The sequence below is a fragment of the Primulina tabacum genome, chromosome 17 (genome assembly GCF_025594145.1).
Source record: "Primulina tabacum isolate GXHZ01 chromosome 17, ASM2559414v2, whole genome shotgun sequence".
Classification (NCBI taxonomy): Eukaryota; Viridiplantae; Streptophyta; class Magnoliopsida; order Lamiales; family Gesneriaceae; genus Primulina; species Primulina tabacum.
Window position 1 is genome coordinate 32,699,779 of NC_134566.1, and position 17,112 is coordinate 32,716,890.

General features: G+C 34.6%; 3 protein-coding genes across 4 annotated transcripts; 2 read left to right on the forward strand and 1 right to left on the reverse strand.

Moving 5' to 3' along the window:
- The first annotated feature begins 677 nt into the window (after positions 1-677).
- LOC142531429 (uncharacterized) lies at positions 678-1,366 on the forward strand. The gene is made up of 2 exons (XM_075637540.1): positions 678-970; positions 1,077-1,366. Exons 1-2 carry the CDS (start codon positions 815-817, stop codon positions 1,233-1,235), a joined length of 315 nt encoding a protein of 104 aa, XP_075493655.1. The 5' UTR covers positions 678-814; the 3' UTR covers positions 1,236-1,366.
- A 926-nt stretch (positions 1,367-2,292) lies between these two features.
- Positions 2,293-5,184, forward strand: LOC142531859 (cytochrome b-c1 complex subunit 6-1, mitochondrial-like). Of its 2 annotated transcripts, none has more exons than XM_075638128.1 (5): positions 2,293-2,446; positions 2,627-2,661; positions 3,899-3,983; positions 4,659-4,748; positions 4,858-5,184. In XM_075638128.1, coding segments are annotated over exons 2-5 (210 nt in total). In that variant the 5' UTR covers positions 2,293-2,446; positions 2,627-2,659; the 3' UTR covers positions 4,891-5,184. The 2 variants fall into 2 exon arrangements, with proteins under 2 accessions (XP_075494243.1, XP_075494245.1); XM_075638130.1 differs by lacking the exon at positions 2,293-2,446 and adding an exon at positions 2,458-2,543.
- A 1,169-nt stretch (positions 5,185-6,353) lies between these two features.
- On the reverse strand, positions 6,354-8,753 carry LOC142531309 (WAT1-related protein At1g68170-like). The gene is made up of 7 exons (XM_075637406.1): positions 8,353-8,753; positions 8,031-8,093; positions 7,827-7,943; positions 7,474-7,729; positions 7,103-7,261; positions 6,876-7,027; positions 6,354-6,795 (listed from the first exon to the last, which is right to left on the reverse strand). The coding sequence occupies exons 1-7, from the start codon at positions 8,553-8,555 to the stop codon at positions 6,549-6,551; spliced, it is 1,197 nt and encodes a 398-aa protein (XP_075493521.1). The 5' UTR covers positions 8,556-8,753; the 3' UTR covers positions 6,354-6,548.
- Positions 8,754-17,112: the final 8,359 nt, after the last annotated feature.

Sequence of the window (17,112 nt, forward strand, 5' to 3'; positions counted from 1 at the left end):
TTTTTACTGAAAATTATTAAAATTATAAAAAAATATAAAGAAATTCACAATGAAATTTGATAACATATTACCAAAATCTTTATAAAAATTCACATAAAATTGTTATTTTCATATATTTATATTATATTATTAAGTTTAAGATCCTTAGATCAACTAACTTTTGATGTCATGATTTATTTTAATAATTACATGTATTAATAAATTGTTAAAACTTTAGTGTAAGTCAAGTGGATATAGTCTTTGTTATCTAAACATTAAGTTGTATGTTCAATTCTTACTTTGATATTTTTATCTTTTTTTCTATATATTTTTTAAATTCATATATCAAAATTACAGTGTAGTATCTCACTATTTATTATAATTACATTTTTATTTTCATTTAAATATAAATTAAATGAATTATAAAAAATACTTTATAAGCGCACGCGTGTATCGGTACACTAATATATATATATATATATATATATATATAAGATGCCAATCGCTAAATGTTGAATCTTGACTTGTAACCATTTTTAGAAAGGAAAAGAGTGGGTGTCCTGAAATAAATCCATGCCTTGGATACAATGTCGGAGCTTTCAAACCACAAAGGCATAAAATTCTCCGAAACACCATCAAAAACAAAACCTATATAAGAACCTGCCACACACAACCTTGTAATCATCATCAGCAAACAAGCAAGCAAGCAGGCACCCACCCACCCCCCCCCCCCCCCCCCCCCATCTTGTCCTTTTCTTTCCCTGCCGTCCATCGATCTTTCTCTCTCGAAACAAACAATTTATATCATCACCGCAGAGAGAAGGATTGTCCAACAATGGGTGCCTGCGCCAGTAGATCAAAGGTCTTGAAGGGTGAGGCCGTCGACGCCCCCGAACCACAGAAGGAGGAAACAGTCGCCGCCACCGAAGTACCGGAGGTTGCCACCATTAAAGAGGAGGCAGCCAAGCCGGAGGAGGAGAAGAAAGAAGATGTAAGTTATACTTTTTGATTAGTTCGAACAAATCAAATTCTTTTACCTATGTTAGACAAACTAACTAATTATGCATCATTTATAATAATTCATGGCATGCATGCAGAGTGAAGCAGCGAAAGAGGAGGCGACCTCCCAACCCGAAGCAGTAGAGACGGAGGAATCGAAGGCTGAGCCGGCGGAGGAGAAGCCCGCCGCCGTTACACCACCAGCTGAGGCTGAGGCAGCCGATAAGGAGGAGAAGAAAGCTGAAGTGGTGGCATAACAAACATGATCAAAATCTACTTTATGTTTTGTAACAGCTGATATATAGTTCCAGAGATTTGTCTCTATATTTTCCCCATTTTGTTCATCAATTTTTCTCTTAATTATCTATTGTCGATCGATGTTTGGTACTGGTTTTGTGTTTGACATTCTTGAATTTAATTAAATTTGTGTTATTTAGCCCTTTTTTAATCTCTACATTTTTTTTAAAATTTTCTTGAATGAAATATTATTTAAAATAAATTATATATAATATTTTTGGAAAATTTCTCGACCTTTGATATAATTGGTTTATCGTTCCAACAGCATCAAATTCTTATAACTGAAATAATTAAAAATAAATAATTAAGTACATTTTTTTTCCTATTAATCATCATTAAGTTTTTAATTTTTTTTTTTTTTGGTTTAAAGTCAATGCTTGAGTTTCTATTATTGTTTGATATAAATTTCGATATGATATTGGAGACCAAAGGCAATTGATGTAGGATCCATCAAGTAATCTTTATAATATAATATAGATAATATATATAGCATATTTCTTTTAGTAACGAGTACATCTCTTGTGAGACGATCTCACAAATTTTTATCTGTGAGATGGGTCAACCCTACCGATATTCAAAATAAAAAGTAATACTCTTAGCATAAAAAATAATATTTTTTCATGTAATGACCCAAATAAGATATCCGTCTCACAAAATACGACACGTGATACCGTCTCACACAAGTTTTTGCCAATAGTAATATATAAGTATATATTGATTGATATGTCAGTGAATATAGAACATATTTCTAAAACTTTTCAAATAAAGCCATGTAGATTCAACAACAGTTATTTAAAATTTAATATATATTTAATCATTTAACCATAATTGACAACAAGTAATCTGATTAGTTCAATTAATTAATTTTAAAAAAAATTCATTTATAATGCGATACATAAATTGATTTATTTATATATAATAAGATTAGATAAGATGGTTAATGTTGTGTGGAAAATATAATAAAAGTGAATAAAATAAATAAATAAATAATTTGTTTTTAAAAATAAAATAAATAAATAAGATATTAAATTTCATTACTTAATTTAATTAATTAGATTTAATTATTTAAAAACACTGCAATTCCATATTTGTTTGTTCAGTATTTTTATCCCAACCATTGGCGTCATCTGCTACACGCACCTCCGTCAACTCCGCTGCCTTTCATTTTCCGGTGACGCACTCTGGATCTTCTTATTTCGCACTTCAGATCCAGTTTTCCATTTTCATGTTTATTATATTTCGATTTGATTCGATCTGATTATTGCAAGGTTTCTCACTTGCTGACGGCCTTATGATTATCAATTTGTGTCGGTGTCTGAGGATCTGATGATTATTTTATTTCAATTTGCAGGTTGCTTTGCTTTAGAGTTGAGATTCCTACGCTATGTGAGTGCTATTCTTGATTTTCATTTACTTGATAATTTCACTGTTTTTCGGTCCATTTTATTGAGATAATTTGTTCTATGCTGTTACTGAGTTGATGGTAATCGCCACAAAAAACCTTCGTGATCTCGTTTTTTTTTTCAATTCTAGGAACGAGGTGTGAAAATTTTGATATTTTTTGCTATTCATCCAGTGTTGTTTGTCCTCATGGGCGGATCCTTCTTAAATGAAGTATTTTGTATATCGGAATCTTATCCGAAGGCCAATCTTTGCACGTCCCTTTAAGCTCCTCGATATCTCCGTGTTTCATGGTTGGTGTGGTGCGATAACTGGAATCTGATTTACCTAGTGTTATGGATTAATAGAGCATTGATATTCTGTATTTCTGTTGAATTCTATTCTAGTTTTGCTTTTACTGATTCACAGAAGCATCTGTTGAGCTGATGGAGAAGAATCTTGGCTAATTTTATCTACCTTTCAAGACTTAGAATTAGTGGGTGGGACTCAGATTTTTTATGTTTCCATGGTCTATTGTTGTGATCCCATGTTGTTTCCTTAAGAAGTTATTGAGTGATATATATCACAGACTTTCCCACCTAGAAGGTCATTCTTTTGGGTTTGAGCTTTTCTCTCGTTCTTATGGGGCTATCTTTTGGTGCTATCATTGAGGTTGACATAGTGAAAGAACGATTTAGAAAATGGCTACCTTCGGTTAAAGTTGGTAATATGGTCTGTATTACATTAAGAGGTAAATTTAGTTGCATATGCTGATGCTGATAGATAAGTGAGAGCTATCTAAAGAGAGCAACCGTGAAACTTGGCTTCTCAAAGGTGGGTAATATCACCATTCCCATGTGACCATGTTGGCTCTATAAAAATCATGAATTGACATATAAATATTGCACGGCTCTCCTCCTAGGAAGCTAATCTTTAAGACTTGGATGTCATCTCGGACTTCCCTATTATGTGTTATCGAAGATCCTAATTTAGTTTACCTTTTCTTCTTTATTTGTTTGTGTGAGTTTTCATACTTAGCAGTCATGAGAGTTGCACTGGCTTTTGAACTTTATGTGCTCAAGATCATCAGTTCTCCTTTATATTCTTACCAGTATCGAACAATGCAGCAAAGTATGCTTTGGGCTATGTAATTAATATCGCAGAGCCATTGTGTCTGTCCGTTTCAGCAAAATATGGTGTTATCCTCCTATACATTCTTATTTTCTTGCCTGTTGTCATTTAGGGCAGACGATGAGCCTGTAGATCCAAAGAGGGAACTTGAAGACCGGTGCAAGGCACCATGTGCTAGGCCACTAAAAGAATATCAGGTGATTTCCGTTGTCAGTTAATGAGCTTTACTGTTTCCAACTGACGCCATTTATTATATGATTCTTTGTATTTCCTTCCATCTACCTAAATAACGTTGAACGAGTTATTTCGTGCATCTCATTCCTCCTTTATCGAGTACCTCAGAATTAGATATTTGATTGGATACTTTGCTTGAACCTTTCCTAGTAGAATAGATTATTTGTTTGAGCTGGCATGTGATTTATTCCCACAGTTAGAAAGTTCTGGATTTTTTAATGATGAGAATTGATTTCAAGAAAATTAAACAAGCAAACCCAAGTCATTGGAATCTGGATTCCAACATATGAAAAGAACTGTGAATTTATGCGGGGAATCATGGGATAAACTTGGGATTGTTTTGGATTTGATGCTAGTATCGTGATTGCCACTTTCATTTGTGAAATCGATACAATTCATTCTCTTTGATTTGGGTTTTGGTGGTTTTGGAAGAGTTAACGACATTCTTTATGTGAATAGATGGAGCGCGTAACCAACAATGACAGAGGGGAATAAGCACGAGCTTCACTGATTTTAAACACAATTAAAACACTTACTTTTGACTGCCAAAACCATGCAATAAATTGCTATATGATCTCACCTTAATTTCTGATCAGCTTTTACAATCAGGGTATAAGCTAATCGGCTCTTTCTTACAGGCATGTGCTAAAAGAATTCAAGGTGATGAATCAGGGCACAAGCACTGTACTGGACAATACTTTGATTATTGGCGCTGTGTCGATAATTGCGTAAGCCCCATCATCCAACTGACGCTCTGTTTAGCCTTTCCCATAATTTTTGGAGAAAAATATAAAATCACTTCATTCTGATTGACTTTTGATTTTTTTACGATAACAGGCTGCAACCAAGCTATTTTCGCATCTTAAATAACAGCTCAAGACCTTCATGGGCCGTTGGTATGCTGCAACAAAGCTATTTTGTCATCTTAAATAACATGACAAGACGTCATTGCTTAGTGCTACTGTAGTATCAGATTAAACACGATTGTTTTTTGAAACGAATAAACTCACTTGTTTAATGTCTTCTAGTAGCTACATGGGATGGATGTTGAGAATAGGGATGGAATTTGTCATTATTGTCAGTCATACTAGCCTTGGTCTTCCCAGCTAAATGGAGACGATTCGGTTCAATCAATAAAAACATAAAAACTTGCTGGATTGGATATCCGATGCCTTTGTGAGTTTGCGGTTACTTTTTTTTTGTTGTTGCAAATTTGCTGTTCTTTTTCGTGTATGAAGCTTTATTTACATTTTGTGCAGCCAAAACAATGATCAATGTTATCTGAAGTATATAAATTAGCCGTCTATGTATAGATAACCTGCATTGGGGATTTATTATTTGTTTTTGTTCTCAGCGAGATTATACCAGTTGTTGCAATATAACAACTTTAACTGGTAACTCCAAAAAAAAACAAAAGAACGAAAAACTTGAAATGTTAATGGAATATATTTTACGGTACAATTTGGAAAGGAACTTTGTAAACTCTGAAACTTACTTTCGATCCTTTGTGCGGTTAATTCCATGATACCCTTAGGGAAAGGGTGCGTTCAAAGGTATGTATTTGTTCTTGTCAATAATTTTTTCAGTGGACTTTGCATACAACGAATAGCAGCAATTGGGTACACCTTTAGGCTAAGGTCCGTCCATGTTTCAAGACTATCAAATTATCGTAAATCTCAAGATTTGAAGTTACTCGGCGTTTGCGGTTACAAGAAACAATATTGAAAAGATGTGTGGAGATTTGTTTGATTATCAATCAAATTTCCAAGTGAGAGAAATGTCAACAAAATTGCAGATAACATTAAATGTGGAGACAAATTGACAGATGACATTGGATTTGTTGAAAATTTTTCAAGCGTCGTCAAATTTGGATTTGCCTTGTCGCGTTCACAAGTCAGGGGAGCTTTATATATAAAGCTCTCTTCCATCAGTTGAGATCATCTCATTCTCGAATATTTCTCTCATCTTACAGCATCGGTGTCCGATTCATTCTTTATTTTTATATTATTATCTTAAATTTCAACAAGTGGGACCAACAACTCGGCGTTTGCGGATACAAGAAACAAGGGTTTTAGAGGGTGGCGGCAACTGATAAGAACAAACAAGAAAGGCCTCTCCTTTACTGTTGTTTAAGAAGATGAAAAGAAATCAAATAGACTACAGAGATATATGCGTATGCATGTATGTACGTACGTTCACGTCAACATTAGGAAACAAAAAAGGCTATTGCAAAATAAAAATTTAACTAGTCAACAATACAATAAATGAAAATGTTTGCGTGAGATAATAATGAGATACACTTAAGTCTTAAATAAGCTATGAATAATATTGAATTGCAAATGAAAGAGCTCATGTTTCACCAACAGAACATGGTGTATCCAACATCGTTCAGAAAGACATGTTCTACAATTCGATAGAAATTTATCCTCACACCATATGATGCATTGTTTTTTCTTGTTTTATCCGAAAAATTCGATTCACAATGTAATGGTCATAATATCCTGCAAAAATGTGTATCTGCTCGATCTCTATAGTATCATGTTAAAACCAGTTAGAGTCTGGCTAATTCTTGCTTCGTCTCTCCGTTCCGATGCCTCCAAATCCTTTCTGCTGGCGCTGCTCCAACGACTACTACCACTCCTTGCCGAGACGACTACCTCTATTCCCTTGTCTTGATCTTCTTCCGGCACCAACTGTGTTACCTTCTTTAGTTCCTCCCCTTTTCCCCACAGGACTATGTATAATCCTCCTACTATCAAAATCCCACCAAGCAACCTGTTGAACAATATCAAAATGGATGTCATTGATCAAACAAATCTTGATGATCATATAAAAGATGATTATCGAAATCATACAATCCAAGATGCAGCTTTTCTTGCAAGAACAGAGATCCTGCAACAGCTACGAGCACCAGCATCATGGGATTGAAGGCTGATACAAAGACTGGCCCTCTCAAGGACACGCACCAGGCAACTAGGGGAAACACCAATCCAGAGCCCAGAAATCCCTGTTAGATTTAAATTTGTCAGATCATTAACGATAAACCATTTTCAAGAATAAATATTCTTGGGGGAAAACATACAGCAAAAGATGCGGTAAGCAGCCTAATGTCCCATCCCATTGTCCACTGGCTCCAATCCCTTTCCACGCAGAGAGCGAAAATGACGCCTTGTATCGACGCCCAAAACGCCATCATGGCGGTTATTGAGTAAGGACATGGATACAATTCTGCCGCCTTAGCCTGCTCCATAAGATTAAAATCAAGAAAATCAACAAGTAGAGTTGTTGATTATTCACACTCAATGCAGAATTATCATCATGACTTGTTAAGAACCTTAAGATAAAAATCCAGTGAATTAAAGAAAACCATATATGCTGACAATGTAAATATGGACTGAATATAAAAGAAAATGCAGCATCAAGTAGTACAGACTATTTTAGTTGTTCTCTCACCTGAACAATCAACCAGACGGAGTAACATACACAACTACAGACGGCTAAAAGTGCACCCAAGACAAGATTATGATTTTGAATCTGTGTATTTGGATGTTGATGGGATTTAGTTGTTTCCAGCAGATTTATGTTGGTGCGCCAGAGATTCAAATCTGGACCTTTGTAAAATGTGAGGAGCATTGCCCCACCTATGCCCAATAGCGTTCCGAATACCTTTGCTTTGCCCGCGCTTGTATTCCATCCAAATCCCTCCAACCTGAAACAAATACACCAGAAATTGACACACAGAGTATCAGTTACTGTTGTCAACCAACGACGCAAGGTAATGCAAAATGTTACCATATTTAGTTTACCTTAAGAAAATGGCTATGACAAATGTGATCGCTGGAACAAGATTTATCATGGCAGATACAAACGTGGCAGAGGTTAATATCAAACTTTTCAAGAACAGATTCTGTCCAAGTGCTCCCCTGCACAAGAAATTCATAGATTTTCAGATAACAAGATAGCAGATTTTAAATATACTATCGAAGAGTTGCATAAGAGAGTCGTCTCACCCGAATAAACCACAAAGAAATGAATAAAAGGCTATCCTCCTCGTCAACTTCGGCCTCTTTTTCCTATAAAATAGAACTATCAAATCCCGTACTTTGAAATTTTAATTTTCTTGAAGAAAAATACCAAAACTCTTAATGGAAGACGCAACAAAACCAAATTATAGTACAGAATCCAAGCTGAAGAAAAAGTGTGCATGCATAAAGATTCAAAAGAAAATCCCGTGCAAATTTAGATAAATGGGAACTATCTAAAGATTTGATTCATAACCGAATCTTTATCACAAATTAAAATCCCAGACGCGACAAAACATATAATGCAAACCTTTCAGCAAAAAATGCGATAGGAGCAATGAAAGCGGCACCGAACATGAATCTGTAAGCCACCAGAATGGATAGATTCATGCCGTCGTTTGTAGCCAATCTATATGCGACATTTACGACGGCAAATATGGTTTGCACCAAAACCATCATCAGGGTCGCCTTCATCTCTTGTATGGTATTCGAAACCCTCATACAGAACTCCATTTCTTCTTGCGTAATCTTCGTCCGATATTTACTTTTATTAAAATTGTGGAGTACGCACAAAATCTTTGTGTTTTTACTGGGGAGAAACGAGGGTTTTTAGAGGGAAAAATAAAAAGTTGAAGAAAACTGGTTGATGAGAACAAACAAGAAAGGCCTCTCCTCTCTCCTTTCTTGCTGTTCAAGAAGATGAAAAGAAACGGAGATGGCTTCCAGACGTATATATATGTATGTGTGTGTGATGCGAGATATATATACACACATGTATATATATCTCGCATATATTTTATATATATAAATATATATGAATAAAAAAATATGATGGCAAATTCCCTTTTTTTTGAAAAAGAAATATCGGTGAGTACGTTTCAGTTTGAATATTCGATAAATGTAGTTCAAGTTGGGACAATTAATCGTGTAGAAAAATAAAGATTATTTCATCAATATGGTTTTAAATTAAGAGCAGGTCTCTTATGAGACGGTCTCACAAATCTTTACCGATATATTCACAATAAAAAATAGTACTCTTAGCATAAAAAAATAATATTTTTTCATGAATGACCCAAATAAGATATTCGACCAACGAAATTGATCCGTGAGACCTTCTCACGAGAGTTTTTATGTTAAATTAAACCACTAGATTCTACTCAAGATCGCATAAAGATTGCAACTCAGTAGTCAAAATCGACAATTATTTTGGTCAAGCTCCAATAATAATGCTCTAACAAAAATTTTATTGGAATTTTTGTTTTAAGATTCACTGAATATAATATACTCAGATTGGTATTTGTTTGGTATATGTTGGTTTACATAAAAGTATAATTTTGTACGGGAAATAGTTCCTTGTTAATCACTTTTCAAAATATAAAATTATTCTTATTAATTATAGTATCATTTATGGGCTCAAATCATATACTTCAAAATTTAAAGAATAATTTCAAACAGTATTATAAATTGATCAATTTTGGATTTAGTCTTGTAACTTGTCATAATTTGATTTCATTAAATGAGTTGTATTTTTTATTTTGGCATTTTTTTGCTCTAAACCACTAAATCCGTCGGATAGTACTTATATGACACCGTCAGATAGTATTTATATGACACTGATACTCTCTTAGTGTGGCTCAAGTGACATACGTTAAAATATACATAAACAAAAATAAAGAAAAACAACATATTTTTTCTTCACATTTTGAAGTATCGGGGTCGTATTATTTAATTTTTTTCCTTTTTATCAGATTAATTTTAATTTTAGTAATATATGTTTTATTCTCTTTCTACATGTACCACCTTTGATACGTTCTTTGATACGTAAATTAAAATATATAAATTAAATATTAGTAATATTGGTAGTATAATTTTGAATAATTAAAACTTTAATTTGGATTATTCATGAGTTACTATAAATTCAAGCGTTTCATAATTTAACAATCCGAAGCCATATCAATGCTTATCCGATGCTTTCTATATGAAATTCTTGCGAACCTTTCTTGTTTATTTTTAAAGTTTTGATTTCTTCCTTTCCCTTCTCCTTCCCTTTCTTTGTGCTACGGCCATCCCTTGTCGGCGCCGAGGAGGCTCCGCTTACTTCGTAAGTCTATAAGCCACCGGAATACGAATTTCAGGCCAGTCGTTTGTGGTCAATCTATATGCGATATTTACGTGTTTAATCGTTGTTTGAATTAACCAAAGTTGGCTCCATCGATCCCATGCAAAAAGATTTCAAATCATGGGTTATTGATCATAATTCAAATAAGATTTTTAGTGAATATCGTGTGTAGATTGACTGCAACTGATAGTCTCTTAGAGGTTTGATCAAACACGCTTCAAGAAGGTAATCTTTCGATCCTTGTTTGATTATATATAATCAGTTAAACGGTTGCAAGATTTTCCAACACTTACGTTTGATGTTGTTCCCTTTGTTGGTGTCGATATTCGATTCATGTGCGATCTTGATTTGCTTTATTTATTTGGAGTCGTGGATCGAACCTGAAAATCCTCACGTTGTTAAGTTACTGATTGATTTTGTGTAGTTTAGGTAAATGGTATTTTCTTGAATCTTGATTCTTTGAATATATTTACTAATATGATTTTTCTAGAACTCGTCTTCGAGCTTGATCTTGATGATCTCATTATGTACCCTCTCATCAACCCACCCAAAAACATCAGTATAGAAACCACTCTTTCGAGTATTATCCTGATCTCGACCGCTCTTCGTCGGGATCCTAAACTTCTTCAAGCTCCGTCCAATCCTCTCTTGCTTCGTAGTCGAATCAAAGAAAAGGGATCGTCGCAGTTGCTAAAGGAAATACATCAACTCGAAAAGAACGTGCATCAGATCACCACCTTGGTGTATTCTGCTCAATTCTCTTTTATCAGAGGAAGCGAAAGAAGATGTCAGAGCAAACGGGTGCGAATTATCGTTAGTATGCGAAGCTTGTAAGAACAGATTGGATCCGTTGCAACGCCGGATGAGGGACGTCTTTCCAAAGATTATGAAGTCCACGCTCTTTGATTTCTTTGTCTGCCAAAGAACAAACAATTTGATCGAGAAAGAAGATTTTGTGACATCCTTTAATGGAAATGGTCTGTAACATGATTATTAGGATGCCATGGATGATGAATATATATGAGATCGATTCAAATCAAAACATGGAGTTTGAGTCATATATATATATGTGGTAATAATACTATATATGATATATATATATATATATCGTTACGATCATGTTGTCAGATTTCAGTTTTGGTCATATATCTTTGAATTTTTGGCATTTCTAGTCATTGTTCATCGAAAATATTGATCGGAAAGACATTATAAATGTCCGCGTCTAAAAAATATCATGATTGTAAAAAAAAATACAATGAACTAAAAATAAAACTAAAATTCGACAAAACAGAAATTCAAATAAAAAATACAGATAAAAATTAATATATTTGACATAAAATTAATATTTTTTCGTGGGTGACCCATATAAAATATCTGTTTCACAAAATTGACTCGTGAGACCGTTTCACAGGAGTTTTTGTGTAATTTAAAATAGCGGCTCAATCATTGTTCTATTATATTAATAGTAAATGATATATTTTAAATTTTAAAAAATTTAAAATATAAAAAATATATATTCATCAAAATTTAAAAAAATCAAATAATTTATAATACTACTGAAATAATATTTTTAACAAAGTTTAAAATCAAAATGTTGTATGAGTACATGGAAACTGATGGATTTTTTTCCCCCCAACTCAGCTAATTTGGATTTTTTAGTTTCGCCCTTCACGGATGATGGGTGAGGCAAAAATGATCATTTATAGATTTATGTGTGGAAAATATAATAAAGTGAATAAAATAAATAAATAATGCAATAAAAAGTATAATAAGAGATTATTAAATTTCATTACTTAATTTAATTATTTAAATCTCTTTATGAATTCTAGTACAGAACCCAAGCTCAAGAAAATCCGGTGCAATTTTAGATAAATGGGAACTATCTATCTAAAGATTTGATTCACAACTGAATATGTATCACAAATTAAAATCCTTTCTCGATTACGTACACATTCAAATCAGAAGATAAATCAGTTTAAATCACATTTTTGATATGCTTTTACTATTGAAATTTTAAAATTGCATAATTTGTTTTTGGAAATAGATTTGTAATTCACTTCAATTTTTCTATCCAAACAAGTCAAATAATTTAAAATCAATGAATTTTTCTATCTATTCTCAAAATTATCCGACGCTTTCTATAAGAAATTCTTGCGAACCTTTCTTGTTTATTTTCAAACTTTTAACTTCTTCCTTTAATTTCCCTTCTCCTTCCCTTCCTTTGTGCTACTGCCATCCCGTGTTGGTGAGCCTCGGCTCGCCTTACTTCATATGTCTGTAAGCGGTAAGCCACCGGAATAGAAAGTGTGGGCATCCGGACGCTAATTCGATTCTTAATCATCTTTGGGACTAATCACTCAATTAGAATAAACAGGGTCTAAATTTTTTTTTTTAAAATACAAAGCGGAAACGTTATGTAAATCAATTTGAATTACATATTAAATATAAACATACAAGTCTTATATTGTCTACAATAATCCAACTAGGTTCAACTACATATCAGTGCTGACTCCTAATTTATTTCTGAGCCCGGATCTCCACGCTATCTAGTCCAGCCTCGTTCTCTTCTTGACCCTGATCCTGTCCCACCTGTTGTCATGCACACATACAAACAAGACAACAGCCGGATAACTCCGGTGAGAATTACATTCCAAGTATAAATCATGTATACATGCAATCATATAAACAATATAAAAGCATATACAATATTCATAACATGTATCAAAATCAGAACATGAATCAAATATTCGTAGCATGTATCATAATCCGAAACATGAATTAATATCAACAATAACCCTTACTCTAAACATGTACCATAATCAGGAACATAAATCCACATCAATCAATGAATCAATATCTGTGGCGCCCCAAACCTCGCCACGTAATCATGCAACATGTGACGTATATGCATAAAATTTTTTCTTTTCGACGACGTAATAATATAATGCATATACGACAAAATAGTGCAATCACCCCACTATCTACGTCAGTGTAGCAGAAACAGTATAATAAATACACACATACAACTCAAATAAGACAATAAGCTATACTGTCTCTATCTACTATCAACTACAAGACTGTTTGACTAGACACACCTAGTCCTTCGCACTATCCTGTCTCACGCATAGTCCTGTAACCTGCCCAACAGAAACAGCCCTCAAAGGGTGAGCATATACAACAATCATCATCGTAATACATAATAGTTATATTAACAAAATAAAATATAACTGAAATCATAATAGAAATACCCCCTTTACCGTTTCTGGACAATCAGCCAACAACAACCTCAACAACATCACAATGCAACAACATCGACGATACGTCGCACCCCAACACCGGCGACAGCAATATCGTCGAACGAACAACAACATCGACGATACGTCGCACCCCAACACCGGCGACAGCAATATCGTCGAACGAACAACAACATCGACGATACGTCGCACCCCAACACCGGCGACAGCAATATCGTCGAACGAATAACAACATCCACGATACGTCGCACCCCAACACCGGCGACAGCAATATCGTTGAACGAACAACATCAACGTGACAACATCAACGAGACGTCTCCCAACAACGATAGTCAACAATATCAACAATAATAAACAACAACAAATATAATACCAAATCGCCCAATTCCGGTGATTTATCATCGTTCAACACAATAGTATTCATCAATACTAAACAATAACAACATATGCTCGTACGTCAACACGTACCTGATAATCGAGTATATATAAAATCTGGCTATTTCTTTGATCTCGAGGCTTGTGACGTATCTAAATAATTCAACAACAATTATCAGATCACTATCACCATATCAACACAATCATAACAGCCTCAATATATAACATCAAATAGCCCAACAACAATTAATTCAACAAACTATAAAACTCGATTATAAATTCTTATCATTCAACAATTTAATATTCTGGTGTATTTAATTCACAATACTAACATCAAATACACCCTAATAAATTAACTTCAAATAATAGGCTATTTTACAACATCCGTTAAATTACGAAAACTTTATATCAACGTGTAGCCAATATTTCGTAGACTCCGAATATATAATCAGAATTAATAACAACTGACAAACAACTCACCAATTTCAATTCAACGCTAAAAAATCCCTAATTATACAAATTAGGAATAATTCAAAACAATATCACTATAATCTTCTCTACTTCGTTAAAATCATACACTACTCAACAATCTTCAATTTCAGTATGATTTAACAATTTATCAGATTTATTTCAGAAATCGACGAATTTCAAACATCACTAAAACTATAAAATTTATACCTCAAATCGAAGACCTCGTGTCAACGATTCCAGAACTAAAGTCGGTTCGTCGATTGGATAAACCGATAAGTCGCAAGATCGAAAAAAAAAATCGAAACTTTATTTCTCTCTCTCTCACCTCACGTCTTTGGCCTCTGTTCGTGCATATAGAATTGGTTTCAATTCTATCAATTCCACCGATGAAAGTTTAGTTTATTATTATTATTATTATTATATATATATATATATATAATATAATATAATATAATATAATTTATAATATTTAACATTTCCAACACCGATATATCCATTTGGATCAGTCAAATGATAAAATTTTCCAAAACTCAAAACATGAAACTTGTATATCTTCGAGTTTTCTACGTTATATCCAAATTTCAAATCATTTGGACTTCATATGACCAGAATATGTCATATTTCATTTTTTAAAAATCATTAATTATTTAGTAATCTCATATTACTAAATCAACAACTTATGATATTACTTCAGGCATTACATTTCTACCCCCCTTAAATGAATTTCGACCCCGAAATTAATCAACAACAGTAATAACATGCATAAATAAAAGATACGTCATACCATCAGAATAAGTAGGGGTAGAGCTCTCTCATATGCCGCTCTGTCTCCCAAGTGGCATCTTCGACACCTCTATGTTCCCACTGAACCTTCACCATCGGTATAAGCTTACTACGAAGCTTCCGTTCAGATCGATCCAAAATACAAACTGGTCTCTCAACATAAGACACGTCAGGATCTAACTGAACCTCAGAAATATCTAACACATGTGAAGGATCGGCTCATACTTCCGCAACATCGACACATGAAACACATCATGAATACCAGATAAAGATGGAGGTAGAGCCAATCGATAAGCCAAAGTGCCTATCCGCTGCAATATCTCATATGGGCCAACATATCTCGGTGCCAACTTTCCTTTCATGCCAAATCGCATTGTGCCACGAAAAGGAGAAACTTTAAAAAATACTCGATCGCCCTGCTGAAACTCTAAGGGTATTCGTCTTTTATTGGCATAGGCGGCCTGTCTATCTTGAGCTGCTTTCAATCGTTGCTGTATCAACTTTACTTTCTGTTCCATCTCATGAATCATATCAGGACCGGTAACTGCAGCTCGATCAACATCATCCCAGTATAACGGAGATCTACAACGTCTCCCGTACAATGCCTCAAATGGAGCCATCTGAATACTACTCTGATAACTATTGTTATACGCAAACTCTACCAATGGAATAGATGACTGCCAAACAGATTTAAAATCCATAACATAAGCACGCAATATATCCTTCAGCGTCTGAATAGTACGCTCAGTCTGACCATCTGTCTGGGGATGATAAGCCGTACTCAATCTCAACTCTGTTCCCATCGCAGTCTGCAATCCTTCCCAAAAATGAAAAGTAAATCGAGGATCTCTATCAGAAATAATAGACACTGGAATCCCATGCAACCGTACAATCTCTCGTATATACAACTGTGTCATCGTCAAGTACGTACTACTCATGCTATAGGGTATAAAATGTGCAACTTTCGTCAATCGATCAACAATAACCCAAATAGCATCAATAGTTCCAGTGCTTCTTGGCAAATGAGTTACAAAATCCATCGATATATGCTCCCATTTCCAATTCGGTACTTCTAAACTCCTCAATTCACCTTCTGGCATTCTCCTCTCACCTTTGATCTGTTGACAATTGAGACATCGACGTACAAAATCAATCACATCATGTTTCATTCCCTTCCACCAAAACTGAGAGCGTAGATCCTTATATATCTTCTTGCCACCATGGTGGATAGAATATCGACTACAATGTGCACGCTGCAACAGGCCCTGGCGCAACTCAGATATATCAGGAACTACCCATCTATCATGCATCCTCAAACTGCCATCATCAGCCACTCTAAAACGAGTATCTTGTTTCTGAGAAACTAACTCTCTCCATCGCTGAACTCTCTCGTCTGTCATCTGTGCATCACGAATACAACCATATTTATCAGGTTCAGCTAATAAGGTAGATACCTGGATAGGAGTCGTCGAGATATCAAAATCATATCCCAAAGAACAATAAGACATCATCATAGCTGATAAACGACTCACATCTTCTGCAGTACAACTCACTTTACGGCTCAATGCATCAGCTGTAAGATTGGCTCGACCAGGATGATATTCAATCTCACAATCATAATCCTTCAGCAAATCTAACCATCGCCTCTGTCTCATATTCAACTCTGTCTGGGTAAACAAAAATCTCAAGCTCTTATGATCAGTATAAATCGTAAACGAGGTACCATATAAATAGTGTCGCCATATCTTCAAGGCAAAGATAATGGCTGCCAACTCCAAGTCATGCACAGGGTACCTTGTTTCGTGTGGTTTCAGCTGTCTCGAGGCATATGCCACAACATGTCGATCCTGCATCAAAACACATCCCAAACCATGTAATGATGCATCAGTATAAACAACAAACCTCTCGTTTTCCGTAGGGATTGATAACACCGGTGCAGTCGTCAGTCGGTGCTTCAACTCCTGAAAACTCCTCTCGCATGCTTCAGACCACTGAAATCGCACACCTTTCTGAGTCAACTGTGTCAAAGGTCTAGCAATCTTTGAAAATCCCTCGATAAATCGACGAT